General features: G+C 41.9%; 3 protein-coding genes across 4 annotated transcripts; 2 read left to right on the top strand and 1 right to left on the bottom strand.

Annotated features, from left to right (window-relative positions):
- Window positions 1-61: 61 nt before the first annotated feature.
- LOC125982728 (alpha-crystallin B chain) lies at window positions 62-1,419 on the bottom strand. Its single transcript, XM_049743719.2, has 3 exons — window positions 1,165-1,419; window positions 972-1,094; window positions 62-901 (listed from the first exon to the last, which is right to left on the bottom strand). The coding sequence occupies exons 1-3, from the start codon at window positions 1,342-1,344 to the stop codon at window positions 710-712; spliced, it is 495 nt and encodes a 164-aa protein (XP_049599676.1). The 5' UTR covers window positions 1,345-1,419; the 3' UTR covers window positions 62-709.
- A 37-nt stretch (window positions 1,420-1,456) lies between these two features.
- cfap54 (cilia and flagella associated protein 54) lies at window positions 1,457-14,633 on the top strand. Of its 2 annotated transcripts, none has more exons than XM_049743466.2 (56): window positions 1,457-2,444; window positions 2,676-2,781; window positions 2,848-2,997; window positions 3,106-3,271; window positions 3,365-3,423; window positions 3,498-3,641; window positions 3,736-3,855; window positions 3,933-4,034; window positions 4,141-4,333; window positions 4,403-4,501; window positions 4,569-4,681; window positions 4,756-4,873; window positions 5,138-5,214; window positions 5,275-5,394; window positions 5,460-5,595; window positions 5,674-5,729; window positions 5,806-5,934; window positions 6,001-6,181; window positions 6,239-6,372; window positions 6,492-6,689; window positions 6,762-6,854; window positions 6,912-7,100; window positions 7,163-7,281; window positions 7,354-7,501; window positions 7,569-7,724; window positions 7,789-7,911; window positions 7,990-8,112; window positions 8,197-8,317; window positions 8,462-8,551; window positions 8,622-8,748; window positions 8,821-8,920; window positions 8,980-9,053; window positions 9,113-9,310; window positions 9,381-9,547; window positions 9,608-9,732; window positions 9,810-10,019; window positions 10,104-10,300; window positions 10,366-10,501; window positions 10,558-10,672; window positions 10,756-11,109; window positions 11,177-11,264; window positions 11,329-11,499; window positions 11,567-11,633; window positions 11,701-11,886; window positions 11,990-12,076; window positions 12,158-12,277; window positions 12,374-12,421; window positions 12,499-12,640; window positions 12,714-12,841; window positions 12,903-13,057; window positions 13,130-13,235; window positions 13,344-13,491; window positions 13,563-13,717; window positions 13,787-13,930; window positions 14,002-14,122; window positions 14,294-14,633. In XM_049743466.2, the coding sequence occupies exons 1-55, from the start codon at window positions 2,101-2,103 to the stop codon at window positions 14,113-14,115; spliced, it is 7,569 nt and encodes a 2,522-aa protein (XP_049599423.1). In that variant the 5' UTR covers window positions 1,457-2,100; the 3' UTR covers window positions 14,116-14,122; window positions 14,294-14,633. The 2 variants fall into 2 exon arrangements, with proteins under 2 accessions (XP_049599423.1, XP_049599422.1); XM_049743465.2 differs by having other exon boundaries at window positions 12,371-12,421.
- Window positions 14,634-14,850: 217 nt separating this feature from the next.
- Window positions 14,851-21,437, top strand: dixdc1b (DIX domain containing 1b). The gene is made up of 21 exons (XM_049743542.2): window positions 14,851-15,108; window positions 15,747-15,876; window positions 16,085-16,210; window positions 16,272-16,500; window positions 16,692-16,793; window positions 17,613-17,707; window positions 17,785-17,888; window positions 18,191-18,280; window positions 18,519-18,572; window positions 18,675-18,725; window positions 18,810-18,914; window positions 18,982-19,035; window positions 19,223-19,294; window positions 19,380-19,451; window positions 19,518-19,583; window positions 19,647-19,793; window positions 19,872-19,929; window positions 20,014-20,110; window positions 20,177-20,285; window positions 20,364-20,443; window positions 20,522-21,437. Exons 1-21 carry the CDS (start codon window positions 15,046-15,048, stop codon window positions 20,529-20,531), a joined length of 1,914 nt encoding a protein of 637 aa, XP_049599499.1. The 5' UTR covers window positions 14,851-15,045; the 3' UTR covers window positions 20,532-21,437.
- Window positions 21,438-21,463: the final 26 nt, after the last annotated feature.

Genomic DNA, 21,463 nt, shown 5'->3' with positions numbered 1-21,463 from the left:
TGTACTTTTGCATCACTGACTTTTATGGATTTTCCTCTCAAAAAATGTAAACTCAGACACATTTATTTTTTTCCCAACATTTATTCTATGTATCATGTGTTTGTGTTAATACACCAAGGGATATTTAGCATTTGCAAAGAATGATCAGGGATCATCATTGAGAACATTTTCACTCTTTTAGGAAGCATCACACACTCATACACATACACATACATAAATACAAGTTATCCCTAAAGGCCCTGCTTCCCTGTGGAAACTTTTAACAGTATTTCCTCCTTCAACTAACACTCCTTCACCCTTTTTTCCCCCCCTCCCTCTCAGCAGAACCCGGTCCCGAGTTCAAAACAAACAAACAGACTCACACTCCTCCAAGCACCGCTGGAATCATCTTTGGCATGGAAGCTTTGTAAGTTACCTTTTGAAATTCAAAATAAGATTTACATTTAAGGTGGCACAGGTTATTTGATTTCTAACATGACTCCTGTCTTTAAATGTCAATCTGGGGTTTAAAGCTCAATTGTCTTGCAGGCATTTGACAATAGTAGTAAGTTAGATACTGGTTTATTAGAAGGCTCTTTGCAGGAATCTAGACATGGCTGACCCACCTTTACGTGCACCCACAAAACGGTTTCAATACAAACACGTGCAGAATTTAGTAGTGAGGATTAGTAGTGAAACTGGCAGCCCCCCACCCACCCTCGATTCCGCTCTACATTTTCTGCTTGGCTGTTCCATCCTCACAGGATATTGGGATGTTACGCTCGGGGCCAGGTGAAGATCTGGGCGCGGTGATTGTCAGCACGCCATCGAAGGACAAGCTGGAGGAGATATCAGCGCACGACACTCCGGTAGGAAGCCTGTACTTCCGTAGAAACTCCCTGGACACGTAGCCGTGGTCGTCCTAGAGAGTAAGCAGAGTCACCCACGTGGACTTCAGTAGCTCTATGTGCAATAGTGAGAATGTCACCAACCTGTCTATCTTCATGCTTGGCGTGAATTGTGATGTGCTCGTCGCCGACGTTGACGCTCAGCTCATCCGGTGAGAAATGTTTCACGTCCAGATAAATCACATAGCGATCCTTTTCCACATGCATCTATGAGTGAGACAAGCACACTTGTTAGGAACATCACTGAGAAGCTGAGAAGACCCATTGGGCGCTTTACCTCACTGTGACCATTTTCAGGCCAGTTTAACCAGCGCATGAAACTTGGGCGCATCCAAGCAAAGGACCATGGGAAAGGCCAGATGAGAGGCCAGTCGGTGAGGGAATCGACGAAGGACAGGTCGCCGCGTCGATACGGGTAGGCCCGGCGGTACCATGGGTACTGAATGGGGATATCCATGATGAGTATCCAGATGAGATGAAACAGCGATGGAGTGTCACTCGGTCTCAGATGGGTGATGGCTGTGCTTTCCTGCAGCACATTTATAGCGCTTTACCCTCCCATCCCACCCTGAGCAAATGTGTGCACACCCCCCACACACCCCGCCATAACAACCCACTTGCACAGTGACCCTGCCAACAGGCTGATCTTTCTGGAACAATGATGTCAACTGTTTGTCCCACCATTGCCCTCATTGTTTCATCTCCCCAACGGTGGCTGGCCGCCGTCTCTCCCCTCCCTCTATTTTTCCCCTCTCCGTCTCTCTGCCTGTCCCATCTGGCTGGTCATGAGGTGACATTGGCTGCAAATAGTGCTGATGCTGCTAATGTGCAGGACCCAGGAAATGCCCCCGTCTGGATCCCTGTGCACGTGTTTGTATGAAGACCAGCTTCCAGAGCATTAGCTTGCTGGCCCTGCCAGTGCCAGAAGCTTTAGGACTGCGAGCAAAGTGGATGTGTGGCTTGAATGGGAAGTGATGAGTTTGTACGGTGCTGCATTAGCGCGTATCATTTTTGCTGTGAGCTCAGATGTCAAATATGAAGTCCTCTACACATTTTTGCTGGCAATCTCATCTTGTTCTTGGTGGTCATATTTGTTGAGTTATGAAATATTTCATTTTCCCCCGCCGCCCTTGTTAATCTTGCCAATTGACTTTTGGGCTGTGTTGCAAACTGGCCACTTTTAATCACAAAGGCGATCCAAAAAAAAAAAGAAATGTTTGAAAATACACGTCATCTACTGTGTTCACAATACTACACTGAACTTTATCTCCACAAATACAACTGCGATAGCAAAAGTGTGAAAATTCCGACGTCTTTTAACGCATCACTTTACTTTATTTGGCGTCGTGGTTACCATGGTGATATGCCTTCTCCCCACGCTTGTTGGTGGGTAAAAAACATTATTATGGCATCGATGGATTTACCAGCGACCTATTATGGCAAAGTTGACAAAAGAAATCCGGTCATTGTGTCTTTTGAACGAGACATTAACTCGTTTATGACTGTCATGAAACGAGTATCGTCCACCTGCCAGGACAACGTCTCGTATGCTAAAGGGTAAGATAGCTAAGGCTAGCAACACGTTGTTGTTTTTAAAAAAAAAATATATATATATCTTATCCTCAAGCTGTAAATAATATAAACAAAACAGTATTATTTTTTGGGGTGTTGTTAACTACATTTTGGAGTTATGGATTACCTGGCACATAACAGACTATTAAAGTCATAATGGGGTGCCCACCTGGCACTGTCATGATATTGAATGTTTTATTTTATTAACATTGAAAGGATTAAACTGCTGGCAGAGATCTGGCAAAACTTCAAACCACGCCTACCTTTTAAATTGTATCAGGACCGCATGTTACGAATTGGAGACTTTCTCACTGGACTAAAGGTAATTATTAAAACTGCCTGCCTGCATTTTTTGTCATTTGTATTGATTAGTCACTTCTTTACTCAGTTGTACCAGGCGGCTCTGTCGCAAGGCTACAGTCTGCACCTGCTTCAGTTCTGCTCAATTAGTATAACAGACATTAAAAGCGTGGACCACTTCATCAAATGCTTCTTTCCTGGAGGTTTTGATGCAGACCAAGATATCTTGATCATGAAGGTATTTTATTTTCATGTATTGTGATTATTTTTCTTCACCCCACCACTACAAGTGTTCCTGTGTAGTTGATATTGCCTGATTTTTTTGGCTCCTGGTATGTTTGTATAGGTCCGCTCAATGCTGGGCTGTGCACAGTGCATATTTGAGTTGGAGAAAAGGCCCATGGTTCTCAGCCAGAAGGGGCTTTCGAAACTGCTGCATGTGCTGAACTTCATCAGGATAATGATGCAGGCATTTCAGCAGAACAAGCATTTCTACTGGATCACTTATAATGGTAGACTAGTTTTCTTCATTTCATGGGACAGTGATTCTTTCTGTGAAAAAAATGAGGCCAAACTTGATCTTTTCTTTCAAATACTTTTTCCAGGTACCTTGCACATCTTCAAAATGTGTACCTACCTGATGTCTTTGAATCATAGTGCAAAGGTATGAGAAACGTCTCACCTTGAATTCTGTTTTCACATGAAGCAACTTTTTTCCTTTTTTGTGATCTCTTTTAGGCAATGGAGTACATTCTGTGGGCAAGCCTTACTTTAGAGTCAAACATGCCCCTCATGACTATTAAACATCTGCCATGGCTTGTCAAACTTTACTGTACTGTTTGTTACTGTTACTATGACAACCGTGCTTCCCTACAGGCAGAGGTGAAACCCAGCCCAACTTGAACTTTTGTGTTGGATCCAATACAAAGGATGTCTTCTTTTAATTTTCTATTCCTGTGTTTTTGAATGCTTACAGGAATTTGCCAGGAGAGCACTTGGAAAAATCAATGAACTTGCAGAGCAGGAGAAGGATAAGGATAATGATAGTGCCGCAAACAAAGAGACTCAAATGGCCTTTAGAGAAGCCTCCATCAAGGCATCGGACTACTTTTATCCATCCATTGTCTGACTTGACTTTTAATTAGTTGTCTTTAACTTTTGTTTTTCTTCCAGTTGGCTACCATGATGTTCAAACGGGCTGTGTTTGAAACCAGGAGGAAACCCAAACACATGATTACAATCAAGAGCAAAACTACTCCAAAGGACTTTCCAAATGTACAGAAAAGAAATCAATCATTTTAAATAGAAAAGTTGCATTATTGCTAAAATTCATTCATTCCCATTGGACGTTTTTTCACCTTATAATCTGAATGTGCCGTAGATACCATGGCCTCGTAATGCCACAGAGCGAATGCTGATGGGCCTTTTCGACAGCAGTGCAGCACAATTCTTGGGCATCTGTGAAGCTCTTTGGGACAGCTCCATGCGCCCGCTGCAGGCAAGGCTGCCAGAAGAACTTGAGCTGCAGGAAGTGGTCCTGGAGCTCCTTGCCTCTGGTATTAGTATATTATCTGGTAGGTTAAAAAAAAAAAGAGAAAATATTGCTGGTGAGATTGTAATTGGAATTTCTGTGTTTTATCAAGGAGTGGCTACTACTACTGAACAGAAACGTCAAGACCAGTCCTGTGCACCTCTCAGTGCATTGTCCACAACATCAACACTGATGGAATTAGCTATTGCAGGTTGTTTGTTTTTTATTCATGTTCAACAGCCAGTGAAATCATTTTGCATGTGTCGTTTTGTCCCCAGGAGAACACAAAGTCCCCGTCACGACCGCCGTCAGATTCATCAAGATGATGATTCAGGCTAAGCAACCTGATGTTTTTGTTGAACATTCACGAATGATGCTGGAGATTTTGTCTGTGAGATCTCGTCCGGTTTTGTAGAGAGAAAAGTCATGATGGGTACCTTAATGGATGCTGTCTTTGTGTGTCAGGTTGTGGAAGGTCCTGCATTCAGGAAAGCGGAATACGAGCTGGCCTTGATCAATGGTTTTATTACTCTGAAAACTTCACACAGAAGGCGTCCTAGAGAGGACGTCGCTGGTAGTAGAAGTGATTGTCTGGTCCAACATTTTCTATCTTTTCATGACCAAAGGCACTTTTTATGTTTCTCAAGATCACGACACACCACCAATCAATTATCACAATAAAAAAATTGCCGGCATAGAAAAATGAAAGCAAAACATTTGCATAATCCTAAAGTTCAAACTTCTACAGCCCACCTGATATTCACACACATCTATCAAATGATATTTTTCATGCCAAATACAATTCCGATTATCGAGATGTATTTGAATCTGGTCTTGTTTTGTGCAGACAAACTCCGGGGGTCACTCGATATCATCATTGGCCTGACCGAGACTCTGCACAAGGCAGTTTGCGAGTCCGTTCCAGTAAGTTAAATTTCAACAAGATGAATGTTGTGGATGATTTTCGAACGGTTTGCTTTATAGGAGGCCCAGCCGGATGTCGAATTAGTTTGGGATGTTCTGCTCTTTCTCTGGGGGAAACTGAAGCTGGTGATTCAGATGGATCAGATTAGAAACCCAGAGTACACACAGGACCATGACAAGGTGAAAATTTTTTTCTAAACACTTTCCATGTAATTTATCTAATACTTGCACTTCTCTCTTCTCAGTGGGCGTGGTGCCTCTTCATGCAGTGTGAGGTGGCCTTTGCCTGTGACCTGGCAACGGTCGACTGCATCAAGACCGCCGAGATGATCAACAGTTTAGTCTTACTGCTGGAGAGTGCGGCCGATCGTACTGAGCAGGGTGAGCACGCCAATTTTGTTCTGGATCATATGTTGTCTACTAGAATACTCTTTGATTTCTAAAATTTCTACTCCATAGTTCCACCTAAAGTCAAAGCCGGTAGTGAAAAGAAATACTGCTTCACTCTGCTGAAGGTACTGAACTAATTTGCATAAATAACACATCATAATATATAATAAACTACGGTTGATTTTTTAAATACTTTTCCAGGGGTCACGTAAAGAACTTCTTGAGAAAGTGTGCATGGTGGTTGAGAAGGGTTTCAAGGCTCTGGTCAAGTGTGTGGTCACATTGATGCCCCAAGATGGCGTAGCTCCCCTTGACATTACTTACCTGCTGGTAAGTACATAGGACTTCAAAAAAAAGTCTTCACGTTCGGGTACTGTGATTGTCTTCTTCTCCAAGAGGGAAGATGGAAAAGGAGTGACTGAAATAAGCGAGAAGCAAAAAGAAGAAATTTTGTCGGATCTACAAAAGGAATGGTCCCGTCCGTTCACTCATACATCCATGCTTGCTGTCGACATTCTACTTGAACTGCGCATTATCTACCACCGGGCATCTCTCAAGTTAATGCAGTTAAATGCAGGTGAGTCATTTTGAATAACTATAACATTTGCAGATGCTTATCCCCTTTTTTTTTTAGTCACAGAATCTGACCTTCTGGACAAAATCAAGAAGAACAAAGTATCTAAAGCACTTTTCCTGATCCAGAAATCCTTGCTGTTGTATGACGGAAAGAAATCGAATGGGTCCAGTGTAACCAGGAGTCTACTCGAGGTTGTATATGAAAAAATGGATATTCAGCTTGTGCATGAACATTTCAGGATGAAGCTAAAATTCACGATAACCTTTGTAAGGATTTACCACTAACCAAATCATAACATCATTTTTACCAGGAAGCTTGTGTATTAATAGAGAAGGCAGCGATAGAAGAAAGAAAACTATATATCGCCAACAGCCCAAAGTTAACACTTGAAAATAAAGGCAAAATAATGAAGGACGAAAAGGAAACCCCTCCACCTCGACCTGTCTTAATCTCACGCACCAACAATTCCTTAACCTTTGCTCCTGCTCCTTACCACATGGAGGAACAAGTAAAATTTCCTCTCTATTATTATTTTTTTTTTTTTCCAAGTGCACAAACACAATTTCCTTCATCAATCAAGGTGTGCTGGTACCAACTATGCGGACGTGCAGCCGAGGGTCTCGACCTGAAGGTCCGCCTCGGAGACTGCAGCCTGGCGGGAACTGGGAATTTGGTACGTTATTAATTTCAAACGTTGTCATCGATAGCATGACTGACAAACTGTTTGCAGGTGCCGGCAGTATGCGGTGAATGGCAGCTGAAGGCCGAGAGGCTGGAACCCAACCAGAAGTACGTTTTTGCCATAGCAGCATACACCAGCCAAGGAAAGTTACTGGGCAATGCTATCGGAGCGTCCACCCACACACTGATAACTTCCATGCCACAGTCGCTGCTTTCCTCGTGGGCTCACTTGGCACAGGTATTCCACATTTGCAAGTATTGTTGTCACCAAAGCGACTTTTCTTTCACCTTTCTTCTCAGGTGGCATTTCAAACCAAACAATTTGACATTGCCAAGAAAGCGTGCAAAGAATTATGGAGCCATTTTACCCTTCCTGACGTTGGCTCTGACAAATCACAGGATAGACTCACTTCAACAGCGTGAGGGAGTCGAACTTAACACCTAAATGCTTTCCTTTACTCGTCTTAGTCTACTTTTGTTTTTCTTTAAAGACTGCGCATGAAACATCTGCAATGCTCGTCTCCACTCCTGTGCCAGCTCTTCCTCACGTCCATCTTCATTGAGACAGACATCAACATTCAGCAGCAATCACTCCTCTGCGACTCAGGAAGCATCTGTGGACTGTTTGTCTGGAAACAGGTGTGGACAGCGTAAGAAAGAACAGTTCATCTATTTCAAATGGATCTCGCATGTGTTGTTTATTCAGGAAGTCAGACTAGCCGAATGTGAACGATTGTTAGTCGCCATGGACTTGGCTATGTGGTTAAACGACAGCAGTTCTGCTGTTCAAGCCGTCATAAGCTGCTACGGCCTCTTGGTTCCATTCGTCTTCCATCAGATCACTTGCGATCCTGCAGTTAAGGTCAGACATCATTTTGACTTTTTCTTGCCCGTGTAACAATGTTTAAACCAATTTCCTTTTGCAGTTGCTGACCAAATGTTTGAATGTATTAAAAGACAATGAAGGACACCTCAAACAAAAATGGTCCAGAAACACAGTGGAGACGCTTATGCAAATGATTGGCTGCATCACGAACTATCTAATCAAGGTGTGTGTCTCTGCCCTTGGAAGCATCAAAGTGTTTGAATCTAAATCATGAATCTTTATTATCTATCATCATCTCCAGGCATTGCGCGCACTGAATGAACATCAGAAGGCCTCCGTGGTGAAAGATCGCGGTCAAGCTCTTCTCCAAGATGTCTTTGACGCCCAGGAGAGGTTCATTGGACTTACTTGCAAACGTCTGTCGGTAAAGATAATTTTTTTTCATCCTCAGTTTCAAATTTTTGAAGTTTGGATTTTCAATTAATTTCCTGTGTTTTTGTGCTCGAAGTCAAAGATGGAGGATCCTGGAGCATTGAAGAAAGAAATGAAAAAAAGTGTTCAACTGAAGGCACTATTTCAGAAATTCAAGGATGTCATCACAGCTGATACAGATCCTGACACAGTAAATGGTAATAAAAAAAAATATATTAAAAAAAATGTTTGAATTTTGAAACACATTTTCTCAGGAAATAATGTACATTAAAAAAAGCAAGAATATTAAATTACTCTAGTTTTCCATAATCAGATTATATTTGCTATGTTTGTTTCCATAGAGAGTTCCCCTTCCCTGAACGGTTCTGAGGACACTGCCACTTTGCGTGAGCGGATCCTCACTAGCACTCTACAGCATGCCTATCGAATTGGTAGGTAGCCTGCATCATTTCAAATCAACATTTCCTCTTTGCACTTATGCGTCTTATATTTTGGCCATAGTGATGCAGCTCGGCAGCCATTCAAATTTCGTGGAGGTTTCCTCGCTCTTACTTCAGAGAGCCTTAGAGGAAGGAGAGATTAATCTTGTTTTACAATGGGGTGAAACCATATTTCGTTTTCTCTCCAGGTACAAGTTGTTGCAACGTCAATAAATATTTTTTTTTCCTGCTTTTGTGATTATGCAAATGCTCTGTGCCAGGAGAGACGACGAAATGATCAAATCAGCCAAATGTTCGGACAGAAACAACTCGTGTGAAAAAGAAAGCGAGACCACCGCGACGGAAAGTCAAACATCACAGGTACACACGGATGCTCAGTTGGCCAGTCACAATAAAATAAAAAGAAACTTTCATTGCAGAAGACATCACAAAAGCCTATTAAGAAACGCAAGAAGTTTCGACGCGGAGCACTTCTGACCGCAAGGACCGTCAGGTAGACCATTTTTGACTCGGAATTTGATTGATGGAATTTTAAGTTCTGTTTTTGCCAAGGGAGCTGAAGGCTGTAGAGCGCCTGATGTCTTCAATGAGCGCTCTGGTGCAACGCCACACCAGGCGGCTTCAGTTGAGAATGAGATGCACTGAGGAAAGAGTGTGGAGGTCTCAAATCAATTACACCATCGCTATGGCACATCTTGCACTATTCGAACAGGACCTAGACCCATTCCGCGAAAGGTCCCTGCAATCCAGGTTGATACATTACTAGTACTTTCCACAACAGGAATATTCTGACTATTCATTTAGTTCGTTTACATTTCAGGTACAGCCACTTAAATGCCTCAATCTTCTTTCTGGCCAACTCTGGTGTCCTGCTGAAGAGGGACTTGGAGGAACAGGAAGCCACCATCTGTGAAGCTAGTTCAGAGACAGACTTATCACAGTTGGAGTTATCAGATGATGGTTCGAGCAAGGACGGTGATAAAAATGGTAAGTAAGCTGAGACCATAAAAAAATGGAGAGAATATCCCCTTTGCTTTCTTCCACTAGAGACTAGTTTTGACAGTGTGGATAGTTGCGAGGAGGTTGAAGAACTCCCTCACGAGCATGAGGTGCCAAAAAACATGCCAATGGATTCACTGGAGAAGGCTTCTTTTTATATACGAAGAGCCATGGTACTGTTTGTTTACCTACACAACATATTTTTAGATGGGTTTATGAAAATGTTACAATTGTTATTTTGTTTTTTTAGACATTAGCCCACCGTGGAGGTCACTGGACGAATTTGCAGAAGGTCTGTTATACTGTGTGGGAAGAAAGCAACAGACTTACTGCATTACAAAAGACAATTTGTCATTTCCAACCTCCCGCCTTGGTTACATCGCATGAGTTGCGCAAGACCTTCACCCCCTTATTAGTGCTGGCAACAGATCTTATCATGGACATGCTAAGCAGATTGGGAGTACGTGTCACATGCTCGATCATGTTGACAGAAAGTCATATCTGAAATAATTTTGGTTTCTTCCATTTTGAACAACTCCCGAAGCTGTGGCATCTTTATGACAGCGTGACCGAGGAAGAGCAGGAGTTCAATCTTCGTTTCTCAGCCCCATTGGACGACTGCACCCAAGTGGACATTCGATTTGTGTACAGTTTGGTATTACGCACTCTGGAGCTCCTCCACGACTGCGGGAAATGGGAACACTTGGCCCACTTTGCCCTCATTTTCAACTCAAACACCCGGTAATTAATTTGAGGCACTTCACAAGGAGGAGAGTCCACTTTGATATTTTCGATTGTCATCCTAGCGAACGATTCGCCTTGACCGTGACTCCGCTGTTGGTCCTCGCCCAGAGGAAGCTCCTTGAAAGGATTTGTGCTGATGGCGGGTGTAGAGTACCACAACCACACCACGTGAAGACTCAATGGGCCACCGGCAAGGAGGTAACACGTTTCGGCATCATCATTCACGAATTCTTCTCACTGCTTTTATGTTTTAGGTAACATACAAGAGTTACGCCGGGTGTCAGCTGTTCAGCGCGTGGGTTCGTCAATCTGGCAACCAATCATCAAGCTCTGTGAAGTTCGCAGCTAATGAAGAAACTGAACTCATAGGTTGGCATAAGTTCTAACCGTTAGAACATCAACTGTAGCATGTTTTTATCATGTGACTAATCTTTTCACGTCTTGTTGTTAAGATGCAGAAATCAGACGCTCTCGGGACCTTGTGTGTGTTCCTCTGGATGTGGCGAAAACTCTCCATTTTTACCGTCAAGCTATTGAAAGAATACCACATTGTCTTCAAGTCTTCCGTTATAGCAGATCGTTACTGCTACTGCTACTAGCTCACACACAACCCGGCGTTGAAACCGAGCAGTGCTGTGAGGACACAGCAGATGTGATCGACTTCAATCCCATACTTATCACCACGCCGAATATTCAGCCTTGGGATCTGATTAATAAAGGCCACATCACTCCGGATACGCTCTACAATCTCCCCGTCAGCCCTGAGTACCTGTCCAGAATCATCTCGACATACTTTGCCGCCACACGTAAGAACACAAAATACAAAGGTTCAGAAAACAAAATTCATTGAACCGATATTTTCATTTCTTACAGAATATCTTCAGACCAACCACCAAAAATCCCTCAGTGTGTTTGCTCTGCATGAATTGGGAAACCTGCATTTCTACGATTCAAACACACGGTCGGAAATCAATTCTGTGAATGTGCACGCCGAAACAAGCATTTTATTATAAACTTTTTTTTAGGATGGCACACTCTTGCTGGAGTAAAGCCGTCGATGCCGCCTTACACAGCTCAGCGGTGATCGATAAATGGGACTGGGTGTCTTTCGGGGGCGGCACCCACCAACACACTCTAAGACAGGCTGGTCTTTGGGGATGTCTGCAGGCTGCTGTGATCACCGCTAAAATTGCGCAGTAGGTTCAAATGAGATTTATTTTTAAAAAATCACAGCGTGGGCTTTTAACATGAACATTTGTGTAGGTATATTCTAACTTCAGATATCACCCAGAGGACCAAGTGCTGTCTCTTATCAGCTCATCTTTTTAAGGTAAATTAATTTGACACACACTTTGAGTCATTATCGCATTTTTATATGTGCTCCTCACATTCCCTAGTGTGTGCTGTGCTGCTCCTTGGCTCATCCTCTGAATGACCTCCAGTATGCTTCACACAGCATCGGTGATGCACTTCTGCCCGGAGTCTACCTCTTCTCAGAACCCAACAGAGCTGATCTCGCCGCCACCGTCGGCGGCCTGAATTTTATTTGTCAATGGCTGTTTATTGCGGGCTACTATTTAACGGTACATAAAAAATACTTCAGCAGAAATGTCTGACATTCATTATGTCGGTGTTGCTAATATTGAGTTCCATATTCAGTGTGCTAAATCAAGTTTGCAATTTCAGCTCCTGCCCATGCTGGCACTTTATCAGCATCTTGTGGGGACATTGTGCAGAGATGTTCAACGTAATGTTGAAAGCAGAATCCTTAAGGTCCGCATAAATTTTAAGTTGACTGCTCTCAACTGTTAGGAAATGATTGTGTTGATTTCTTTTTGTTGATATTCACTGCAGATACGAGCGCTCACTGAACTGTGCTTCTTCTCCGAGGCCATCAAGCAGACTGAGGACCTTTCAAGAGGGGCAGGGATTCTTCTTCCTAATGGACGCTATATTGTTCGTGAGTCGCTCCAAGTAAGAGCGTTCGCACACTTTTTATTTTTAAGACCATGTTTGAGAATATTAGATGCATAAAATGTGATCAAATAATACAATGTGCTTGTTCAGCAGTCAAAGAAGATGTTTTTGAACAACAAGTCCCTGTTGGACAATGTCCAGGTACTGCCTCTTCTCCATTTCCTTTGTTTGTTGTTCCTGCAATGGGTGTAGATGTTACCATGTGATTTCTGTCTTAGGCTTTAGAAGAACTTGTGAGCTGTGAGCTTTCTCCAGAGGTCAGCATGCTTTATGGATCCACATTGAGTCTACGATTTAACCTTGCACGCGTTCAGCTCATCCTGGCCCTCAGTAACACAGTAACTGGACCTCCGGAGCCAGGTCTGCACTTTTTTTTTTTAATGATTTCATTTCTGCTTAAATGAAATAAAAATAAATATACAAATCTGATTAGTGACAGATTCTCAAGTGGACCCAGAAGAACCGGAAGAAGTCCAATTGGACACTGAGGACTCGGAGCAACAGAAGGAGAAGCCCAAAGGACTAGCTTCCCTGCAGAACCTCACACGAACAAAGATCAAGGTAAGATCTTTGCTTCACGATATTTCCTGTCCTCATTTGTCATCTGTCTCTTGCGCTGCAGTACCTTCTTCTAGAAACAGCTGCCCGCTTTTTGGACTCCATATTGGAGAAACTCCCGTGTCCCTCCTACAGTGAAATTGAGAACATGGAGTTGAAACTTGAGGCAAATCTTCTCAAGGCCAACCTTTACCTGCAGCAAGGACATATTGCACAAAGGTATAAGCACTTGGTGGATATCTTCACGTTTCATACATTGTGCCAATTTATTTCATATCTGTGTATCCTCAGTTCTGATGTGGTAGTTTCATCATTGGTGCTACTGCAGGACATTAAAGAATCTATACCGGATCATAAGAAACCATCTTCTGATCATCCACCTACTGAAATCGAACAGGTCGGTCTGAAAATGTCTGGGATTAAAAATAAATAAATAAATAAATATATGCAAAAGTGACAAGAATGTTTGATCTCTTAAAGTATTTGTGTTCTATTCCGCCAACAGAGAACTGAGGCGTGCACACAGTATGAGGACTGCCCCAGCGCAGTTGAGGCCAGCGAGAGGGTCGGAGGGGGTCTATGGTTACGTTTCCGCGTGGCACTGCTACGTTGTGTTCTTTTGCAGGCTGCTGATGTCACAGTTCCTAATCCAGGTTTGTCTTGGTCTCACGTTCAGGCTCACATTGTCAAATTATAAATCTGTGATATATATATTTTTTTAAAGGTAAGCTTCACGAAAAGGCAGCTCAGGTGTTGAAGCAGAGCCTGGAGGACTGTGTTCTTTTGGGAGATGTCGACACTCAAGCCCTTTTGCTGGTTGAAGGCTCACAATTAAAATCACGAAGAAACAGGGGAGATGATGGCTTGTTACTACTGCAGGTATCATCACAACACAGTGAGAAAACAGAAAAAGAAAAAACACTGTAACTCGATTACGTTTGTTTATAGGAAGCTGTGAGCCTTCTGTCAGGACGGACTCGCATGCCACCGGGATCCAGCGTGACTCTAATTAGAGCCACTTTGCGTCTTAGTAGCCTAAAAAGCACACAAAGCAAACTTCTGACTCTAACTCAGAAACTTCTACAAAAACAGGTACAAACATAATAGCACATATAAATAGTTTGTACATAAATGTCGGAGCTAAGTTTGTTTTCTTCATTCAGCTGTGTGAGTTTGGCGAGAATGTTATATTGGAGGATGGGAGAATTTATATTTCTCCTCCTGGACCCAAAAACATTTACCTCCCTTACATACAAATGTTAGATCAGCAAACTTAATAAAAAGGTGAGTATTACCTTTAATACTTTTGACACACAAATGTCTTAATGTTCTCCTAGAGTGACAACATTACAAATAATGGATACATTTATGCATATGTTTTGTATATTTAAAAACATCTGAGCTGTATTTGTGTACGTTGGCGTGTGTAATGTTTTCACGTAAATTTACTTTCAGGTCAAATTTTGTATCTCAGTGCAGTGCAGGAACTTCTGGAATTTGCAAGCCAATTAATGAGTTTATTAAATAAGAATAGCAGCTATTTCTGTTAAGAAATCAAATAAGAATTTATGATTTTAATTAAAATGAATGACCTTTTTTGTTCTCCCCCTGGCAATGCCATGATTCATGTTTTTATGTATTTTGTTTTGTCTTAATTTGTACAGCATATCCTGTTCATTAATTTAGCATTTAATTACTCCACCTAATCAATCAAAAGGATGTTCTCATTTTTTAAAATGATTTTGTATGAATGTGTGAATTTGATTTATAGTAATAAAACACGTTTACATATACAGTAGTACTAGTTTTTATTAAATTATCATTTGAGCGTTTTTTCATCAATATTTTCTATTTTCAAAAGCAAATGTAGCCTTCAGGTACCAAATGTACTAATGTTTTTGGATTGTACTTTTGGTTCTGAATCTTCACCACAGGGAATTTAACCTTTTCCGGAGGTTGTCAGTATTTGTTTTACTTTTACAGCACCAACCGGAAGTTGGGTGGGCTCCTCGACGTGTGGTCAGTGCCTACTTGACTAACGGCGTCCGTTTCCTCCTCCCGTCCATCAAACGATGTTTGACATTTGGAGGGCTACCGCTAACCGCACTGTTTAGTTAACCTATTACTGCTCATCCCTAACCATGAAATTTTAGTATAAGTAACTAGCCGGCGCTTATGCTGGCTTTAATGGGTTTTCGAGAGGAAAGATGATCGCCTCACTTTCTCGGGGAAGTTTGCTTGACGAGGTGTTGCACGGAGGCTTTAACGAGGTAACCGTTGTCTGGTTCCTGTTTAGTGGTTAGCTTCAGCCAACCACAACATGAACGATTCTGTCTTTTTCATAGTATCAAACGTGTGATATGAATATACGTGGTTTATTCTGAATATACGTGGTTTATTCTTGTAACGGTAAAGAAAATGCCAACTCGAATGTTAACGTGGTTATTTTCCCCCAAAACAAATCAAGATTTAAACAGAAACCTGCGTCACTTTTTGCTTTTCACAAATAAGTTTACCACGGCTAGATAATGTATACAATAAGGCTAAAATATGCGCTACGTATTAATAAAAATGTGTTGTTAATGGGTGGCTCGTGTATCCCGGACAACGGTGGTCACGTGATTAGACGGGACGACAAAATTAAAAAAAGGAATAAAACCCTTGAAATATACGCGTGTGGTATTTTAAGGCAACTGTTCCCTTGGAAAATATGTTTTATAGTTTTAAAATGAAATTTAAAAAAGATTTGGAGTTGGGGTACAGATGGCTGGCCCCACCCCCCTTTGTCCTGGCATCATAAACAAAGGAGCACTATTTTCTGCCTTGTGTGTCCCATAAGGAAAACATTTTAAGACATTAATTAAACCGTGATGTTTTTTTTCTTTTTGTATACTTTTTTTAAATACAGCAACAACTGACCACCTACATCTCTTGGGTGAACGCTCAGCTCAAGAGAAAACCTGGACTGAAGCCGATCACTGACCTCAGGAGGGATCTGCAGGATGGAGTGGTTCTCGTACAGCTCATAGAGTTAGTTGGTAAATGCACACCAATCCAGCATTGTCAAAATTGTGATTGGACTGATGCTGCTGCAAAATCTTGGCGCGTTTCCAAATATGACCACAAGAGGGCGACTCTCCAATATCACACACTGTCCCATTGTCAAAAAGTGTAATGACCCTGTAGCCTCTAGAAAGGTCATATCATTTATATCTTCCTGGTTTTTTTCCTGCATATTTTTGACAGCTGGGGAAGTGCTTGAGGATGTTTCTGTGGCTCCTCAAAGCAAAGAAGATAGCAGGAAGAATGTGGAGCAAGTCCTGCAATTCATCGCCTCCAGACATATCCGCATGCCTCATATCTCAGCAAGAGGTATGTCTTACCATAGACATTTTTGATGGATTTTAAATTATTTGAATTGATATTTCTGCAGACATCGTTGAAGGTAACCTGAAATCTGTGATGAGGATTATTCTGGCTCTGGCTGCTCACTTCAAGCCCTCAGCCAATCACAGGGTTGCTTCAGGAAATGGGAGGGGCTCAACAGGCGCACCTTGCCACAACCCTCTATCCACTGTGGCACTGGCGCAAGGTGCTGCTGCTACTCTAACATCAGCCAGATATGACGCCTCACTTCCTGCAAGTGCGTCGCGCATGCACAGGTACGCTATGTGCAACCTCCAAAGTCAAACTGTGCCAAAGCAGGACAAGTTGGAATTAAACTACCACTAAAATACTTCACAAAAATCTGTCAATCAAACTGAGCCTTGTTATTGCACCTCTTATCGGTTCTCCGAGTGACTGTAAAGCACAACAGTGATTTCAAATATATCCTTTGCGGCTCACCTTTCAGTGGCTGGAGGTCAGATTTGGACAAGAGTGTGTGTGTTCGTGCACTGGTGAAGCAGTACGAGAGAGGAACCCCGGACGAGCAGGACAATGCACAGACCAACAGGTAATTGAAAATGGGTACCAACACATAATCTCTTCTGTTGTGGGCTTGAGAGTTTGGTAATAACTAATAGCATTTAATGCTATAATCTAAGTGTGAGGAAATTTTCTAAATATAGATAGCAAACAGTTGACTATTTGTATGTAATTTCACACCAGGGGCGGAATGTGCTGAATTTTGCTTGCAGTTAATGTGATGTAATAGCAATGATTTGCCGTCTTTATCAGTTACTTCTCCACACTAACAGAACAGTAGACTACATTCTCCCGTTTATTTCTATGTGTGTCATGCCCGATGGGTTGGTAACATGGTGTGTGTGTTCCAAAGCAGATGATTGAGGGGAAAAAAAATAATCAGCCTTTATCCTCTTCAATCACATGTCCTGTTTTACACTGGCATTCCATCATACTGAGAGGCGTTTCTAATATTCTGGTTTCTTTTCATTTTTTTTTTTTTTCTCGGACTGATCGGTGCAGCAGTGTTAGAAGTTAAACCCCATCGTTGTGTGTGGCTTAATTAGGAGATAGGATTGTAGGAAAAGCTGCGCTGGTTGCCATGGTAGCATGTGACTAGCAAGACGCAGAGGGCGTGTGCATATTTTTGTGTTAGAGTGTGGAAGATGATGAACTAGCATGAGTCTGGTGGACCACAGCACACATCAGTCAGATGGGGGCAACGCAGATTAAATGGTAAGATTAGTTGTGTTGAAATTGGATTACAAAATGAGCTCCACTCGATGCCGTTGTGGCAATATGTCGTCCTTTGTAAGTGTTTTCTCTTGATTTATTTGCACACTATCTTTCTTTCTTTGTTTCTCTCGAGTCTCAGCTCAGTGAGTCCTTTACCATCTCCCAGAGCTCCACCCAGCACCCAAGCAGACCACCAGCAAGAAGAGCACACGCAATCAGAGGACCAGGGTAAGCGTTATGTCTCGGAGTCACGACGCGTTGTGTGATTTGTGCCTCATTATTAATTGCGAAGTATCTATATGTAGTCGAATCTTCTCTCACCAAAGCGGAGACGACCTGGGATTATTCCATCAGTGAAACTTTGAAGAGGGAGGTTGAGGATACTCGTAAAATGGTGTCGGCTTTGCAGGTAGACAAGTGGATAGTTTGTGTTTGTCTTGTTTGATAAATGAATGAATAAATGATTAAAAACAGCTTTAAAACTATTTCATGTAACTGTATTGAACTTAAAAGTTGAATCCAGCTGAACTGTGCTCAGGCATTGACTTTTTTTTTTCTTTTGAATACCACTAGCATAGCATAGTATCACACCTAATTGTTGATGTCAAATAATTATTTCCATAACTATTTTTGTTTATGGTTACAAAAAGTGAACTTTGTATTGCTCTACATCGCCCCCTGGTGTCAACCTTTGTCTTTTGTGCTTCTGAGGCCCTCCTGCTGCAAGGCTCTCTGCCGGAGGACGAGCAAGATCAGTCTTTAAATCTAAATTTGGATGACGGTCATCCCGAACAACAGCTGGTAAGCATTTTTCCTCCCTCTCACTTCCTTTCATATGTTTTAATTTATATTGCTACTTTTCTGTTGGAGCCCTCCCTTTTTATTCCAACCCTGCTTCCTCGTGCTCCACATAGATCGCATTTCTTGACACACTGTGTGTGTATGTGTGTGTGACAGTGTAGCTATGTGTGTGCGCTGACACGGGTGTCAGTTTCCGTGCATTCTCACACTCCTCCTTTTGTCCTCGCTCTCTTCCCAGGTAGTCATCCGCAGCCGTTTGGATCAGAGTATGGAGGAGTCTCGAGAGCTGAAGGTATGTTTTAGTATTTTTTTTTTTCGTTTCTAGCACTTGATTAAATCCAACAAGCTCTTTCTTGCTATGTCAGACCCATTCATATTTAACTCATCGGTTTAGAGGGAGCTGTTGTGCTGTAAGCAAGAGATGAGACACCTCCAAGGAATCAAGGCAAGATGCACGCAGAATTTACACAATCTCAAATAGCGTCGGGTAAAATCAAGCTTGGTTTTGCTGATGTGATGAAAATTCCAGGAGGCCCAGCAGCAGCGCCTGTGCACTCAGGAGGCAGCCATACTTCAACTGAAGCAAGAGCTGCTTCGCGCCAGCCTGGCTAAGGATGAACTGAACAATCACAAGGTATGAAAACATACTCCATCACCGTGTTGAATGTCATTTTGGATTCTAAGGATGTTATTTGTCCTAGACCGAGCTGCAGTGGAAGCTGGAGGAATGTAACCGCCTGTGGAATGACTGCAAGGTGGACAGACAGTACTGTAACTCAACACTATTTGTTGCTTTCTTCCCATGGCATTACATAAAACCCCTTCTTTATTCTCAGTAGATATGGTCCACATTGCTGGTTTCAAATCTTGTTGTTGTTCCCCTTTTGAGTTGGTCTTCTGTAACTTATTTGTCTTCTTTTTTTTTTTTTTTGGTTACCAAAGAAGGAAGTTGGGCAGAAAGACCGACTTCTGCAACAGCTCAAACAGAAGCTTGAAGAAAGCCAAAAGGAACAGGTACAGAAATCATGTTGAATAAGTTGCATTTTGTTCCACGAGGTTCTTACTGGGCAATGTTTTTTTTTTTTTTTTTTTCCTCCAGAATGAGCTACAAAAGGAGCTAGACCACAAAAACAGCATTAGGCAAGAAGTAATGAATAGAGATCTACAACAGGTAATATTGATTTTAACTACCAAATTCTGAACACCAGGCATGTATTTGACAATAAACCTTTCTCAGATTTCCCCATGCACTGGAAACAATGGCTATTGCCACTCTGGAAATCCTGATTCCTCCATATCAAGTGTAAGTTGTTATGGATAATTCACTAACTTTAAGCAGATGATGAAACTGGATTTTTTTTTGCAGGCGGAGGAGGTTCAGCTACTCAGAGATGCACTCCGAAGTCTGAGGAACGACTTCAGAGCCCACGACCCACAGCACCACACACTGGACACCCTGGAGCAAGGCATCGTGTCACTCATCGACAGACTGCATGCTCTACATACACACAGGGTGTGTATTTTAGTGTACTGAAGTGGGTTCGACCTGATCAAAATAAATGTTCCCCCCTGTGGATTTTATTTACCCCAGGCTAGAGGGAAATCTCCCCGACGCAAAGGACAGAACACTGATTGTGACTCTTGGCCAAGTAAGTTGAGTAGTCTGTGAAACACGAGTTATGCATAATGTGTATTTTTAGCATCCGCTGTGTTTCTGGTTTGTTTCCTTGCAGAGGTTTGTCAGTCCAACAGCACCTCCAAACCCTCGACGAAGATATTGTACTTCACCGGAAGATCCCCAACACCTTCGATGATCAACATACCCAAAAGGTGAGTTAAGTATGACGTCAGCATATTTGGACATATAATTTCAATGTGAGTGTTATATTTCGACAGGTTGGGTGAGGTGACGCTCAAGGATGTGAAGGCAGCTGTGGATCAAGAGGGGAACTACAGGTACCACTTTAAGGCTTTGGATCCGGAATTTGGTACTGTGAAAGAGGAGGTAAGAGGAGGCTGATGGGGCATCACAATGGAAGACTCGAGAATTGTGTAAGTGAAATCCAGTGTGGTGTGAAAACAGGTTTTCCTAGATGGCGCCATCGTTCCTGGCTGGGAAGGCAAAATTGTAGCCTGGGTGGAGGAAGACCATGGTCAAGACAGGTAACAACATCAACATGACTCTCTTATTTTTTACAGGTTTTACTGAGCTCTTTTTATGTTTTCTTTTTACATTTTTAGACCTTTATAGGTGTACACAGCCATGAAACTGAAAGCTTGGACAAGACAATTTGAGATTTGACTTTTTATACTTTGTACAAAACTTAAGCTGTCAGAAATGTGGATTTTTATGCTGGACTCGCTGTAGTGTCAATGTTTGTCATATCGTAGAACTCAGTGCCTTGCAACCATGTCCTTGATATTGCCAGACTTTCACTACAGTGTCTCAAAAATAGACATGTTACAATGTCCACCTCCTGTTACTGGTATTAGAAGTGTTTGGAATATCCTTTCATTTATTCATTTTTCAGCACTGCAGTCTTTAAAATAACTGTGTCAGTTTGGATGCATTTGATCCTTTAGCCTGCAACAGATGCAATTTTAAGTTGTCAGTATTATCCACCACAGGAGTTAATAGGACATGATTTTAAAAGTGGCCCGATGTTAATATTGTTTTTTTTTTTCCCCCAAATGACTCAACTGCCTTGCATGTTAACTTTCTGGACATGCTTCTGTCAATAGTTGTCAAATTTATTTGCCTTAGAAATGCTGATGAATGGCACTGTTAACCTACTGTTTACTGTTTAGTTGGAAAAAAAATTAATGTTTCTATTTTTAATTATGCTCTGCTATGAGTTTGACCTGTAGGACCTAAATAAGGAACTGTACCTTTATTTATTGTATGTGAGTGTTTTTGTGTGTGTGTGTTCCGCTTCCATGTTGATGAAATTATGTCAGACCCTGTTCATTTGCACTCATGCTTAAATACTGTTTGATTTTCTAACAAGCCAATTAGATTATGCGTCAAACTAAATGCCATAACGGTCTGCAAAATGTACAGTTTTAATATTTTTTTTTTATTCTGCATCTAAAGATTTACAAACTGGTGAATTGTCTTTTGTTGAAGGATGTGCAAAATAAAACTGGCAGAGAAAAATATTTATTTATTTATTTATTTATTTA

The sequence above is a fragment of the Syngnathus scovelli genome, chromosome 15 (genome assembly GCF_024217435.2).
Source record: "Syngnathus scovelli strain Florida chromosome 15, RoL_Ssco_1.2, whole genome shotgun sequence".
Classification (NCBI taxonomy): Eukaryota; Metazoa; Chordata; class Actinopteri; order Syngnathiformes; family Syngnathidae; genus Syngnathus; species Syngnathus scovelli.
This window is presented reverse-complemented; position numbering and strand designations above follow the sequence as displayed.